We start from the raw sequence: 15,851 nt of genomic DNA, 5'->3' as shown, positions 1-15,851 counted from the left end.
ACTGTCTGGATTGTGTATCAATACTTAGCACGTATTTTCTAACATTGAATTATGAGTGTATATTCAAAATAATGGGAAATAGCTTTGTATCTAAGTTTTGGTACCAGGTTCAGCATAAAGGCTCATGTCTGTGGCAGTCAGGATTAGAAGTACTTTCTCATCAGTCATTAAGTGTTCTGAGTTGGACCAAATTTTCTCCTGAATGCATGTACTCAAATACAGAGGAAACAGACAGAGACATCTCATTCAAGTAGATTTACTATTCAAGTAAAAATGGATTCTTGAAGGATTGCTTGGCAGTCTCTGATTCCTACACCAATTATTTGAATTTACCTTAATCTTTACCAGTATACATGGATTTGGCATGCTTAGAGCAATGTGCCCTAAAGTGTTGTTTCGTATGTATTCCACAGGATGCTAGTATTACCAGATATTAATGCATACCATTTTTAAAAATTATATGTATGTTCTGTGTATATGATGTATGCCTTTAATCCTAGCACTCTGGAGACAGAGGAAAGAGGATCTCTGTGAGTTTAAGGCAAGCCTGGTCTACATAATAAGTTCCAGGACAGCCAAGGTTATGTAGAGAAACCTGTCTCAAAAACAAAAATACTTGTACATATTCAAAGTGTCTTTGATAATAGAGTGGATATGCACAGAGTTAAATAGTTTATTGATTTTTTTATTGTGAAATTTATCTAGGGCCTAATACATTAGTGTGTTCTACCCCCCCCCCCAGCCACCACCTCAAGAGGGATCACAGTGAGCCACCCTCATAGATATGGCTAAGTACTCATATCACATCTTTCTAGTATTCAATGGACTAGATTTGGGAAGCTGCTTCTGACTGCAATATTCACATATTTGCATCTTTTGCCTGGATTCTGTTTCTCATTTCCAGACAGAACTGCCTTTTCTACATTGAATTTTCAGATAAATTTACTTATTTGCACCTCAATAGGTAGGGAGTCCACCTACCATGTCAAATCCAGTTTCTGTTTTAACGTCAGCTATTACAAATTTTACATCATTGTTTTTTAATCTACTTGGGCAATGTTCTCCTGCTTTGAAAACACTGCCTGCCAACTCGTAGTTAAATCACATGTTAAAATATCCCAGAATCTCTATATAAACCCATCAGTTTATCCACCCAGCTTCCCAATCAAAGGGCATGTGGTTGGACTTGCAATTATCATATGAATTTTGATAGCCTGATTCCAGGGATTCGATGTACATGTTCTCTTATAATAAAAGGATCACACCTTAAAAAAAATCACATTAACTGGAAAAGCTTTAGAGTTTGGATATACCACTTTTTTCCTAAAGTTTCTTACTCATATAAAATACTACTACTTTTGAAAATTAGCTAATTCTCAGGACACTAAACAGATTCCTAAATGCAATGCAGTTTTCTTACAGCAGCACTTCATTGCAATTCTGAGGTTTGAGGTGTTGGACAGACGGCTCAGCAGTTAAGAGGACTGAGTTCAATTCCCACAGGATGGCTCACACCACCAAAACTTCCAGTTCTAAGGGGGTCACATGCCCTCTTCTGACCTCCTGGGTTACAGGCACACCCGTGGTGTGTACACATACATGCAGGCAAATACATATATAAGAGTAAAAAGTAATAATAAATCTTTTAAAACAACAAATTCTGGGACTTCAATTTGAACATGAGGTATAATGTCTCAAATGCTGGCATACCTGTATATTGTATTGAACTAAAAGGAAAATATTAATGCAGTTAATCTTCATCATCTCCACGAGTCTAGCTTCCCAAGGCCAAGCCCGTGCAGAAACTGCAAGACTGCTGACAGAACAATCACACTGCATCCCATAAAGTCACTGATAAAGCTACCAAACACTATATTGTCATAAGCAGCCATGTGAGCCTGTTAACTTATCCAAATATATTTAAAATATGTTATTTAGAATGGCCAGTTTGATAGTACATTCCCTAAGTCGTCAGACTTTTCTATTACAAATCAGAAACTTTGAAATCTTTAAAAAAAAAAGAAAAAAATTAAACTTGCTTCCAAGCATTTCAAAGCCTCCAGCTAAGATCTGGCTTCAGGTTTCTGACACAAAACCCTTCATATAGCCTGAGGGATTTCCCTAGGCACTTCAGAAGTAATCAAATTTCATGTTAACTATTAAATTACAGGCATTGGATTATGCTTTCCAAATGTCGACATAGACATCCTGAAGGCCCTTAGAAACTATCCTTAGCCCTAAGCCAAGGCTGGCAAATGAAATCTTTTACCTGTAACAGCAAAACAAAAGCCCGACCTTCGGATCCCAGCTGGCCACGCGGCAAAGTGGCACGCGGTGCACCGGACCCTCATTGTACAGAGCAGATTCTTTGTAACAGCGGGAGACACTGCAGAACAAAAATACTATTACAAATGCTTCAAAAAGAACATTTTTGGCTGCGATGGAGACTTTTGACATTATTTATTAGGTTCAAAAATGCTTCACAAAGCCTAACAATGGTTCTGTGGAAACCAATACATCTGAGGCCCTTTCTGTTGTTCTGGGCAGGCATTGATTGGAAGATGGGCAGCGCTCGCAGAACAATTCCTTCTCAGCAGTCAGTGTAAGTGAGCATTCACCACCGCATTCACCACCGGCCTCGAAAGAGTCTCTGAACAAGCCGTATGGAACCTCCGGGGTGGGCGCGGGGCTGCTGAGGAGCAAACCTTCATTAACTTCTTGGAAAATAAATGGGAGGAACAGCCCACAAGGAGAGGCAGAGGCTCCTTGGCCACTTGGACACGGTAGGTGCTAGCTGCCTTTGACCTGCGTTCAGTGGGGGAATGAGGATGCTTGGGGATCATCTCTGGTGTGACAGCAACCAAGCCTCTTCCTAATGCACTTCCACATATGCTTAGGGAATCTGTGTTTGTGGTCGAGGATGTCGAGGATCTCGAGGCTGTCACTTTTTCCTGCTGCACAGACTCGGAGGGAATCTTACAGATGATCTGCGGGGAAGAGGAGCTCTGGCTGATACTTTTGCAGAGGCCGATGGCAGTGAAAGGTCTCAGCACAGGACCTGGAAGGCAAATCAGAGTGACGGTGGGACTCCAGCCTGGACAAGCATCACAGGACAGCAGCTAGGATGGAGAGAGAAGAACATCCCTGGACTACTCTGTCACACAGTCCAAATACTCTCTACTCCTCTGCTGGCGCTAGAAAGAATGTCCCGAGTGCAAGAGCAGTGTTACAAAGGAACCTATCAACCCTCCCGAGAGAAAGAGACCGGCTAAATGGTGGCTAAATCGGGGCACCAGCTTCTCATTCTGGAAGTTTGTAAAGAGAAACGTTAATGAGTCACGTTAGATATGCTGGAAAGGACCAATAGCACGCTCAACCTGACAACTGATGATCTGAAAGGAAACCCAAAAGTTAGCTACGCCGTGGATCTTATTAGAAATTATAAAACCAGCTGAAATGGAAACAGTAGACGACCCTGAAGCTGAGTAGCTGAGTCTTTCTAACAACACACTCTCTGGATGACATTATTCTCAAGTTTAATTTGTAGTCATTCCCCAATCATACTTCCATTGCTATATATTCTATTTGTATTTTATGTATATAGCCTTTCATTTTTATTTGAAAATTCTACATATTGACCTACACACATTAAAAGTCTCCTTCAGTAATAAATTAAGATAATTGACATGCTTTTAATAATTTCCTGCAATTCTCTAACGGGCTTTCTAGTAACAGGGAAACTCCTCAAAGATTTAAAACAACCCACAAAATTATTTTCCAAGTTCGAAACTCTATAAAATTTGAATGCACAGTACCACCCTAACACTGGATATCACACAGCCAATGTATTTCTAAGGAACTGAATTCCACCACATTGCTTTGTGCCTGCTAGGTACTGATTGCCTTCCACTGTGCACTCAATATACCTGCCAAACAGACAAACAAAACAAAAACAGGTCAATGAATCTGGTTGATCCAAAGTAGGAATTATTCCCTACATAAAAATGGAACAACACTCCAAATGCCTAAGTAAGTGAAAGCTTCCAAATTCAGTGCTTTGCAAACTCTTAATAACACATTTTAATATGGGCTTCCAGCCCTCATACAGGAGCCATTTAATTATTGTCCACTTTCAGCACATGAAGAATCTACTGATTCTGGAATTTAGCATAATAGGGCACGACGTAGCAGAGTATGCTGTCCTATCTCTTAAGCTGACAAGTGGACATTCTTTCCTGTGAGGCACTCCAGTAATCGCTATGATGCATTTGACCAGCAACAGGTTTAGTGTGACGGTGTAGTCCAGGCTGCCAGAGTCCAGTCCTGAAACATTAGCTGCCCTAAGCTTCTTTGTTCTCGCTGGGAACTTGGAGCTTTCTATGTCACTTAATGGCCAATGAAATTAAATGTGTTCAATCATTTATTCATTGGCTAACATTGAGTACCTGGTAGGTGCCCAACATAATTCAAGACATTAGGGACACAGAAGAGAATAAGGCAAACAATATCTCTGCATTTACACAGCCTATATTCTCTTTGTGGGAGGAGGGGTGGAAAAGGAGAAGGAAACTGAATAAGAATTAAGTCATCCTTGTAGACTTCTGGACATTTCCCTAGTGCCAGATTTCTCTTAAAAACTATAATGGCTCCCTCTATTATGGTGTCTCTTTTCTTGCTCTCCTCTATTCTTTCCCCCACTCAATCTTTCTGCTCCTTCATACCAACCTCTCCCTTTCTCCTCCTCCTGGCTCCCTCTTCCCTCCCCCCATGCTCCCAATTTGCTTGGGAACAAGTAAGCTTAGAAGTCTCAATTTGGTGATATATCCTAAGAGAAAAACAAAGCAAGAAAGGACATCAGGAAAGACCAAGTATGTCATACTTAACTGAAGACTTGAACATGGAGAAACAAACTAGTTAAATGTCCAAGGGAAGACCATGACAATGTGTTAAGCATTGAGAACATAGAAAGTGCTTAAAGCTGAAGAACCACCAATGCCCTGTTACCTTGTTAGCATGAGGATGTTCTGACCCAGAGCCAGGGTGGGAGGTTTGAATCCTGACTTCAATGCTACAGTAACAACTCCAGCAGGCCTCCAATTCTGCTTCTAAATCATGAGAAAGTGACCTTTTCTATCTCAAGGGAAGATCATACAGATGACAGCAGAAGGTGTCTGTTCCCATTGGTACATGGCCTCACACAGATCAAGACTCAACAGAGTTAAACAGGCTGGAGCAGTGCCTCAGTTGATAGACTGCTTGTCTCCAAAGCATGAGGACCCAAGGGAGATCTCCAGAGCCCATGAGAAGATGACAGCGGTGGAAATAGGTATTTGTAGTCCCAGAGTCAGGGAGGTGGAGATGGAAGGGGCCCTGCCAATCTAACCTAATTAAGAAGATGCAAACCAATAAACCCTGTCTCAAAAGGAGGCAGACTCCTAAGAATGAGAGATGAGGTTGTCCTCTGACCTACACACACACACACACATACCTGTACACACACAAACACACACACACACACACCTGTATATACACACACACCTGTATACACACACACCTGCACACACACACCTGTATATACACACACACCTGTATACACACACCTGCACACACACACCTGCACACACACACCTGTACACACACACACACACACACACACACACATTCTTTAAAAAGTGCTAACCAACTCAAATAATCTGCATCCCGTCATTAGGTCCAGCATCCCAGAAATAAAAGAATCTCTGTGTCCGCAGACCGACCATCTTAAAGAACCTATCTTAACATTTGGAGTGAAATCTCGCTCCTCCTGGGAGTGCAGGTGAGGGTGGAGGGGCGGGGGTGGGGAGAACTCCATTATAAGCAGGCTACATAACATCAATCCAAACCTTCTATAAAACAGTTCCTAGATATAAATACAGCCATACACCTACAGCTGAAACCTGAGCCGAACTGGAATCCAGATGCAGAGAGAGAGGAGTGATAAGAAAATGGGGACAAGACCAGGCTACAGAAACCCACAGACAGTTGATCTGAACAAGGAGGAGCTCATGGACCCCCAGACTGATATCTGGGAAACCAGCATTGGACAGACTCAGACCCCCTGAACATGGGTCTCAGTTAGAAGGCCTGGGCAGTCTAAGGGACCTCAGACAGTGGAACCAGGGTGTATCCCTGCTGCAGGAAAGGACTTTGGGAGCATATTCATTCCCCATGGAGGGATACTCCCTTAACCTAGAGGCAGGAGGGAGGGCCTAGTCCCTACTCCAAATGACTTGGCAGATTTTGTTGATCCCTCCTGGAAGGCATCACCCTCCCTGTGGAGTGTGTGTGTGGGTGGGGGAATGGGATGGGAGGGTGGTCAGGGGGCATGGAAGGGAGGAAGAAGGGAAGGGGGTGAGACAGGGAACTGGGATCTATATGTACGTAAATAAATAAATAAATAAACACCACCATCAGCATATAGTGTCTACTGTGTTCAGTATTAATTACAAATGCTACTCACAACGCTGATTATCTTTGATCAAACAAGATCCATGGAACTGTATCATGGTCGTGGAAATGATATGGGAAAAAGCTGAAACAAGAATCCCAGAACCCTTTCTTACCCTCTCTTTAAAACTGTTGTGTGGGGGCACATATATATGGTTGTGTGCCTGTGTGCCTGCCGTGTGTATGCATGTGTAAACACGTGTGTGAGAACACAGATTTGTCCTCACAGGCATGGGAAAGCACATGTGTGAAGGGCAGCGGACAACTCCACCTGGCTTGAAACTGTCTCTCCGTTTGTTTGTTATTGCCATGGGTTGGCTGGACCATGAACGTCCAAGGATCCTCATGTTTTCTCTATCTCTCGTTCTCACTCTTGAAACATTGGGATTGCAGACGTGTGCTCATATGTCCAGCTTACATGGGGTCTAGAGATTCATATTCTAATCTTTCAAATACCTTAGCTACTGAACGATTTCCCCATCCTCTGTTTCCTCTTAACGGTCCTTCCTACAGTGGAAGTAGAAGTGGGAACACGTAAGTATTGCACATATTACCCTATCCTATTGATTTGCAGCTTCATTGTTTGTAAAGTGGGGAGGGTAGCTTCCTAGATGTGATGTGTTGGTTTTGTAAACTGACATAAAATGCTCAGCATAGAGTGTAGCTTATGATAACAGCTCAACGTATGAGGGTTATAATGGTGTCACTGATACTATTTGATGCAACACCTGAGTAATCAAGGCCTTGTCACCAACACACACCCAATATCTCCCTCAAACGTAATGCCTGTAAACAAGTACCCTAAACTTTAACTGGTAAAGCTCTCATCACACTTCTAGAATATGTTCTATGGCTCACCACTGATTAATAACCAGTGGTTGGTTTCGTTTATATTGACATTAAAACCAGAAAGTGACAAGCTGAGGCAAGAGAAGTTAGAAACCACAATGTGATACCTACCAGAATCTCCCTTGGAGTTGCCCAAGGGATGGTTCTGAAGTGGTATGTGTCTACCTGCAGCTTCCAAAGAAACCGTATTCACTGAGTGTGATCTTTTAAGAAGTTTATTTGCGGCTTGCTTTTCCAGAAATGGGCTGATCCAGGCCTGCTTCAGTGGTCCTCCAGGTCGCTTTTGTATTTCTTCTTTGACAGTAAAGAACAAATCTTCTTCATCCATTTCACTGGATGATGACAGGGGAGGACTTTCTTCTTCATAGATTTCTTCTTCGAAAGAGACTGTGCTCGCTGGAGAGTTGGGGGTTATGAACTGGTGAGTATAAAGTCTTTTACCTGTCATTGGACTATGAGTCCCTTCTACAAACCCTGTAAAAGGGAAATATGTTAGTTTGAAAGAATCACTTCAAAATCATCTTCTAGATTAGTAGAAGGAAGCATGGATCAAGTTATATATGGATGTGTGTGTATTTGCTGTTTCACATCTGAGCAAACATAAATGACCATGCCAGGAGATGGGGTATCTACGTGGGTTGGGAAGAGCATGGAAAGATGTAAAGGGCGGTAACTACTTTGAGTTGGAGGTATGTGGCAGATACCTTATGATGCTCTGAACATAGTAGCAGATGCCTTACAACGCTCTGAACATAGTAGCAGATACTTTATGATGCTCTGAACATAGTAGCAGATGCCTTACAACGCTCTGAACATAGTAGCAGATACTTTATGATGCTCTGAACATAGTAGCAGATGCCTTACGATGCTCTGAACATAGTAGCAGATGCCTTACAATGCTCTGAACATAGTAGCAGATACCTTATGATGCTCTGAACATAGTAGCAGATACCTTATGATGCTCTGAACATAGTAGCAGATACCTTATGATGCTCTGAACATAGTTGCCACTTAAACCTTGCAAAAGTCACAGCTAGCTGAAACTATCATCTCCACTTTATAGTCAGAGCACTAGCTTCCAGCTTATAAGTGCATCCCTCCCAAAAAAAAAAAATCTGTGTTGAAATTCTGATTCGCAGTATCTGTACACCGTTACCGCTGCATGTGAATTTCTGCACATGTGACCTTGCTTGGGAATAAAGTTTCTAAAAATATAGTTAAAGATAGAGTCATGCTGAATTAGGGTTCATTTTGTTTATCCTTTTTATAAGGCTGAGACACGAAAGCATGTCTCATGGAGACACAGGCATAGGTGACGCCCAGGGAAGTTGGAGACAGGGATTCCAAGACAAAGAACACATGGACAAGGGGTTACTGGCCATGCTAACTACCACATTCTGTCAAAACACAACTTTGTACTTCTTAGAAAATGCTCTGGTATATCAGTTAATTGGGGTTAGCCTGAGAGTATCTGGCCCATTTAAAGGGATCAGACACCTTCCAATCCTTTTAATGCCAAGAAGAAATGGAGAGTCCAGCAAAAACAGACATTTTTGGAGAACAAGAACATTTCAGAATGTAAAACCTTCTGCTTTTTAAATGGTGATACCTTGTTAGTCTTCTAATTATGTAGCACATAATACACATGACCCAACTGCTCTCTGAATAAGCACAAGCCACCAGTTTTTGTCTCTGCTACACAGCCAGATCTCTGAGCGCAACAATCATTTACTTCCTTCCATAATATCTTTACCTTAGAACATAATTTTATAAGTATTCAATCTGGATCAATGGGAATGCATTTGTAGTCTCTGTCACAAGCAAATCTTGATCTAGTTATCTGGTTTAACTCCATCACATTAACTAGATTTTCATTTTAATTCATTTGTCATTTAATCTTAAACACCACAATTTGACAAGTAAACAAAAGTTGTCGAGCTTTCCAAAATGCATAGAAACATTTAGGATCTTTCAAACTTGGTCCAAATGAAAATTTAACACCACTATAACCAGTGGCATTCAACCTATTCTTGTTTGGTTGTTCAAATATTGTGAATAAGATGTAAAGTCTGAAGCACTTCAAACACATCCAATTCCACTTTACATCCAAGAAGTATTTAAATGTGTTTCTATTTAAATACAACTTTTAAATATTTAAAAGATCAAGGGTATTTAAATGTTATCTGAATCTAACCACTCTTAACATCCAACTCTGTGGAAATATTAGGAGGAGGGACTAAATTTTCACACCTGTGGTGATATTTTGCTAGTGCCATAACAAAGCTTAACTGACTATTAGAGTGCAGAGCTAGCCACTAGTTAGCCACAGAGGCCAGGCAGTAGTGGCACACAGCTTTAATCCCAGCCCTTGGGAGGCAAAGACTGATGAATCTCTGTGAGTTCAAGGCCATCCTGGGCTACACAAGATTGATCCAGTCTAAACGAGAAACAGAGCTTGCACCTTTGATCCCAACACTACGGAGGAAGAGACAGGATTGATATGGCTGGGCAGAGACAGGAGTTCATGGCATTCAGTCTAAGGATTCATAGAGACAGCATTCATTCTGCGGATTCGTAGGGACGGGATTGCCCCTTTGGTCTGAGGATTCAGTAGAGGTAAACACCAGTGGGTGGCTGATCTTTCAGCATTAGCCCCTATATCTGACTCTGGGTTTTTATTAAGACAAATTAGAAATTTTGGTACACACACCTTGGCATCAAATATCCCACCCATTCTCAAAATGACAAGTAACTGCATTCGTGACATATTAGGCATTCTGTGTACAGTAAACAATAAAACAACTAGGTAGTGTGTAGGTGGCCATTGTGGTTTTATATTTAGTTATTTAAACAATATTTTTAAGCATCTGCCACAGGTTAGCTACGACCAAATAAAAGCAACTACTTTAAGACGAAGTTTATCAGCTGATTTACAATAAAAAGAACTTGAGCCTGTCAAACCACGCTCTGCTAATTTTGCAGATTCATTTGTCTGTTTCTAGTATCTCCAATTTTACCAGTGCCAGGTGATCTGGGTTAAGAGAACAACCAGTTGTCTTGGTCTTAAATAGAAAGAAAAGGTGTTCAAAGTTCTTTTGCAATCTTCAGTGACTTTCTTCTTAATTTTCCTTCCTAGTTAGTGACAGAATTTAAGGCAAATTCCATCAGCCTGTGGCTCGAAGCCCAGCACCTCCTGCTGGCTACACACCAACCCTTGCTGAGTATTAGGAAATACACACTGGACAACATATTGGACATTTTTAAAAAATATGGACCATGCCCTACCATTGGCAAACGCAGGGGGGAGGGGACCCAAGCGTCTGTGCTTCGAGGTCCCTTTGTATTGAATGAACATGGTCAGTGAGGAATCTTGATCTGTGTAAACTATATGGGTTTCCAGGGCTGTTGTCAGTGTTATTCAGTGGAACAATCATGAACAAGAGCTGAAAAATCAGTACCGTCTTTCTCTTCGGGCATCTTCTACATCTAGACATCATCTGGGCATCCAGCACATATACTCTACATGACTTGAGTGTTCCTTTACATTTCACTTTTTTTCCTATCAGTAATCTCACTTGAGCCCCACTAAACCTCTCTGGCTTGTTAATTTTACTAAGAAACTGAGGCTGAGAAAAAAAAAATCATCTTGACTCTATCACTAGCTGAGCTCAAAACAGGATCCAGGTCTTTGAATTTGAGGTAAGCTTTGTTTAGCTACTTCACAATACGTGCTGGTGGTATCTACCCAAGGATACATGTGACTCCAATGCTCTGGGCTTGATGGAATTGCTATGATAACCACAGCTAACAAATACTGGGTGCTGGCCACAGGCTAGGCTGTAGCCTATTAGCCAAGCCCTAGCCATAAAGATTGCTGTCAGCAGTAGAAGTAGAAGTCATCATTTTCCAAAGGTGAAATAAAAGTGGCTGAACCAGGATTTGTATCTGTGCATAATTTCTACGAGCTCCCTCATTCAAACTGTGCTTCCAGGCTTCTGGTGCAGGAATCTATATTTCAAATATACACAGTTGTATTTTGATGGCGCTGGTAGCATTAGCCAGTCAATGTACTTCACAAGTAACTCAGCATCTTACTTGCATCATAGATGTTCTATCTGCTAACTTCATTTTAAATAATATTGCATCAGACGGGAGATTTAAAAACACAATTAAATAAACCCAAGAGCTGAAAGCATTTTAACAAAGCAACTTCTTATTCTCTTTGTATTGCAAAGTCAGATAAATCATGATAGATGCTGGTATATTCTTTTGAAGAGGTGGGGTGGGAACAGGCCTATATGGCCTGGAACTCTCTATTTAGATCAAGCTTCTACTTTCAACTCAATACAAAGACGAACATGTTAACTTCCAGGTCTATGTCTATGGGCCTTTTTAGATGCACGGTATCGTCTTCACCCTTCGCACAGCCATTCCACACCATTCCCTGTGTCTTACTTCCCAGACTCTCTCTCCATTCAACAGTATTCCTAACTCTGTCAGGTTTGTGCTATGAAAGACTAGCAGGACACCAACCTAAAACACACATGCAATTAATTCCCCTAAGTTCATTATATCATTTAGGTGTGACTAAAGGTCAAATCTAATTGCTTTTTTCCCCTCACATTTAAACATCAAACATTGATCATAAATACATTCTCCGTTCTCTTAAGGCAAAATCCCCACCCTCCTGTATTCTAAAGATGTCCCTAAACCATAATGAAGTTTGTCACCTCCCAACAGGTGTTTTCTCCCAGCTGTGGACTAAGACTCATGTTTGAGCTAATGAGTTTGTAGGAGAAGCATCAGGATGCCCCAAGTTCTAAGAGATGATGAAAGTTAGATGTCAGGCACACACAAGCCCTGAGTAGAGACTGTTGAGTCAAGCCTGTGCTTTATCTCTTCCTAAGTCTTACTTAAGTGCTCAATAAACTGAATACATTCTTACGTTGCTTACCTTGGATACAGATAAATTATTTAATAAAAGAAGGCTTGGAGCAATGCCAGGAGATAGGGAGCACATGTCTTAGATGTTCATGTTGTTGCTGGCTAAAAACAATTACCCTTTCTTAAAGGCTGTGCAGAGGCCTCAGTCCATCAAGAGCTTACCACATCAGCATGAGGACCTGAATTCCAGTTGTCACCTATAAACAACAATACTGAGGAAGCAGAGACAGAAGGATCCTTGGGGCTTGCTGGCTCACCAGCATTCCCAATCTGGTGATAAGTAGGTTCCATAAGACCCTGCCTCAAAAAATTCTGTAAAGTATAGAGGAAAACATCTGATGTCATGTTATCATCTCCACATGCATGCACATACATGTGCATATGCACACATACATACATATGAATATGTAGACAGCACGTGCACATGCACGTACATGCGCGCACATGTACACACTCCTTTATCTCTCCCTCACTTTCTGGAAAAATACACATTCAGACAATATAGAGACTCATCTTACACACTCCTTCATTCAAATACGCTTGTTGAAGACCTACTCTGCGCTTTACCTTATACTTGATCCTAGGATGCAGGAGAATGTGGTCCTTAACCTCGTGAAGTATAATGACTACTGTGTATTACAAAGAAAGGAAATGACACTGGTAGATGATTATAAATAGTGAGGAAGAGCCAAAAGTTTGAGGCAGAGATTGCCAGGTAGTTACACAGGGCAGGTGCCATTTCATCTGAGGGTACCTAGAGTCTGAAAAGGATTTGTTCACTTCGGGAGTAAAGAAAACGCCATCCTGACCAGTGGCTGAAATGAAGTAAAGCCAGAAGGGACTGGAGAGGCATTCAGAGGTTGCATAACATGTGATTCACAAGGCACTGGAACATGATCAGGATGAGACAGGTAGAAGGCTGCCATGCAGATAAGAGAAAATGGGAATCCAGATGGATATAGTAGTTTGGGGGTGCTTATGAAGGGCATGGCACTCTTCCACCTGAAAAATGGGAGTTAAAATAACAAAAATGTTCAGGAAAGTGAAGAATGCAGGCTTGTAGTTTCAGCTCCATCATGTAAACAGCTTGGAAATTAACAGGCAATGACTTTCCCTGAACCCATCAGAGAACTGAGTTTTCAGGGGAAACTTCCACCCCCAACACTCCAGAGAGACAGCTGAATCCATCAGGTCAGTCTAGGATATACTGGCTTGGAGAAGTTACCGCTGGAGCCATGAGCTGGTGGGAACATTGAAACAGCCCTCAAATTCTTCATTTAAAAAATGGTGTCACAAAAGTTTTTGATGAACTGTTGTTTGAGACCAGCCTTGTTTGCCCTCCTTGCTTGGGGATAGGCAGCGAGGTTACTATACTGTGATGAGCTGGTGGATGAGGGTCATTGTGGGCCAGTCCCTTAGAGGTGGGATGTCATTCCTCATCCCCAGGCAATCTGCAGGAAGAGGAAGTGGCCTCTAATGAGGTCAGCATGGAGGATGGTGGCCTTCATACTGACACATGGCTACTGGAGCTCATTGACCAGCAGAAACAGTAAGCTCCAGGTTCCATGAGAAACCATGTCTAAATATATAACAGTGACATAATCAAGAAACATACACCAACACCAACCTCTGGCCTTCTCATGTTCCCTCTTGGGTGAGTTCGCCAGTGTAGACATGCACAAACACAAACGCACACAAAAACAGCAATTTCATATATCACAATTTACAAAAACAAAAAATACTGCCAGACTCACTTTATTTCATTATATGGAAATCCACAATTTGTTCATTCATTCTTTTATGAGCATTATGAGCATAGACGTGGAGTCGATTTTTATTTTAGTTGTTTCAACAATATTATAGACAAGACTACTATGAAAATTCTTGCATATGTTCTCTGTTTCTCCAGGAATAAAGTAGCCAAGTCGAAGATAGGCATGTTTACCTCTGACCTTATTATAATGAGTACCTACTTCATCCAACACGTCCCTACCAGAAGTCTACCTTGTCGATACTTGCAGCTGCAATAGTCAACGTTTGTTGTTTGTTTGTTGCTATCTTGGTGAATATAGGATAGTACTGTGGTTTTACTTTGTGTTCTCCTAATAAAGAACAAACTCAACCATCTCTCCTCCTACTAAATCTTTCCCTGGAATGGTCTGCATTTGCATAAACACTGAATGCATTTCCATCCCTTCTCTCTCTCTCTTGTTCTGTTTTTTAACGAGCTGGAGCATAGTGACAGAGTCCAGAAGAACAAAATGGGGGCTATGTAGGCCATCCAAAGTGTTGATAGTCTTCCTCGAAATGAACTGAACTCTAAAGGAGCTGACCTTCAGGAGTTGAACTGACTCATTTCCAGTCTGGTCAAGCACTGTTTTGCACATAAGGAGGTACCTGGATGACTACTTAATCTTAGTGATTGACTTGAGTTTAGCCACAACTGGCTTGACATGCAAGAGGCTGGTAACTTCCTGCCTGTTACCACTTTGAAGAGTGCTCAGCCATCTATGAAATTGTTTCCACAGCTCTCATTTTTCCCATTTGAATGCATGCACTGTCACAATCAGTCTTTTAAAACCTGAAACCATACTGGAAAACAGCGAAGGGTATTATAAACACTTAAAATCGTAGCATTTAACAGTCTAGGAAAACTACTCTTCATTTACGCTATAAGTAAAGCCTGAAGTGTCTTCTACTAAAGCTACAGAATTTGTCTGAGATGGTTCTTAATTGGTTTCATAAATAAATGATTCTGATGGATAAAAGCGAGGGGAAGATGGGAGGAAAAGCATCACACATGGAGTGAGAAACAATTGGGGAAGGAATTCGGGCTACCTCCAACTCCCCGCAGTCTGTGTTGATGGCATTACCAGAGATCTGTGTCAATATTATTTTGAAATTTAGAGCTTCGACTTGTATGAACATGGATCTGCATGCTGAGTTCTTGCACGCCTCTGTGAAATGGCAAAAAGAACCCAACTGACCCTATTCTTGCATTAAAACAACACACCGTGGAAGGCCTGAAAATAAACCATCTATGCTTGATTAATTATGTTTGTAAGTATTGTTTCAGAACCAAACAATATTTCTAAAGATTTCAATAGTTCAAAGATTGCCCTATGGCCGTCTGGCCAATACATCTTCTAACACATGCAGGTTACAAGCATTTTTCTTCCCAATATGTTGTCTTTGGTTGGTGCGACATTGTTTGAGTATGGGGCTATTTGGGTCATGGTGGTTTTCTCCTCTGCACAGCAGTGGTGCTGAGCACAGCACTTTGACCATACATCTTCCATGTCATTTCCATCAAAGGCACATGACACTTCCTGGTGACCAATCAGGAGTGGGCCAGCATCCTAACAGAGGGCATATTGGCAAGCCAAGCTTTCTTAATGACAACCATTGTTCAGGTCCAACAAAAGGGAGGTCCTGAATATTAACATGCGGCCTTGTGTAAAGGTCATCAGAATGGCACATCCATCATATTTCACAGCCGAGAAAGAACTTTATATGTTCCGGCCGAGCCCACTGTTGTCTAAATAAATGTAGTGGGCTGACAGCTGACGCCA

At 41.5% G+C, this 15,851-nt stretch overlaps 1 protein-coding gene across 1 annotated transcript in view; it reads right to left on the bottom strand.

Annotated features, from left to right (window-relative positions):
* Positions 1-2,445: 2,445 nt before the first annotated feature.
* The window catches only part of CUNH12orf42 (chromosome unknown C12orf42 homolog), a 100,708-nt gene continuing 87,302 nt past the window's right edge, over positions 2,446-15,851 (bottom strand). Inside the window, exons 5-6 of the mRNA XM_051206226.1 lie at positions 7,447-7,809; positions 2,446-3,058 (exon numbers count right to left, since the gene is read on the bottom strand). Coding sequence (XP_051062183.1) covers positions 2,598-3,058; positions 7,447-7,809 — 824 coding nt within the window. The 3' untranslated portion in view covers positions 2,446-2,597. The remainder of the gene's footprint in view (positions 3,059-7,446; positions 7,810-15,851) is intronic.

The sequence above is a fragment of the Phodopus roborovskii genome, unplaced genomic scaffold, assembly GCF_943737965.1.
Source record: "Phodopus roborovskii unplaced genomic scaffold, PHOROB, whole genome shotgun sequence".
Taxonomy (NCBI): domain Eukaryota; kingdom Metazoa; phylum Chordata; class Mammalia; order Rodentia; family Cricetidae; genus Phodopus; species Phodopus roborovskii.
This window is presented reverse-complemented; position numbering and strand designations above follow the sequence as displayed.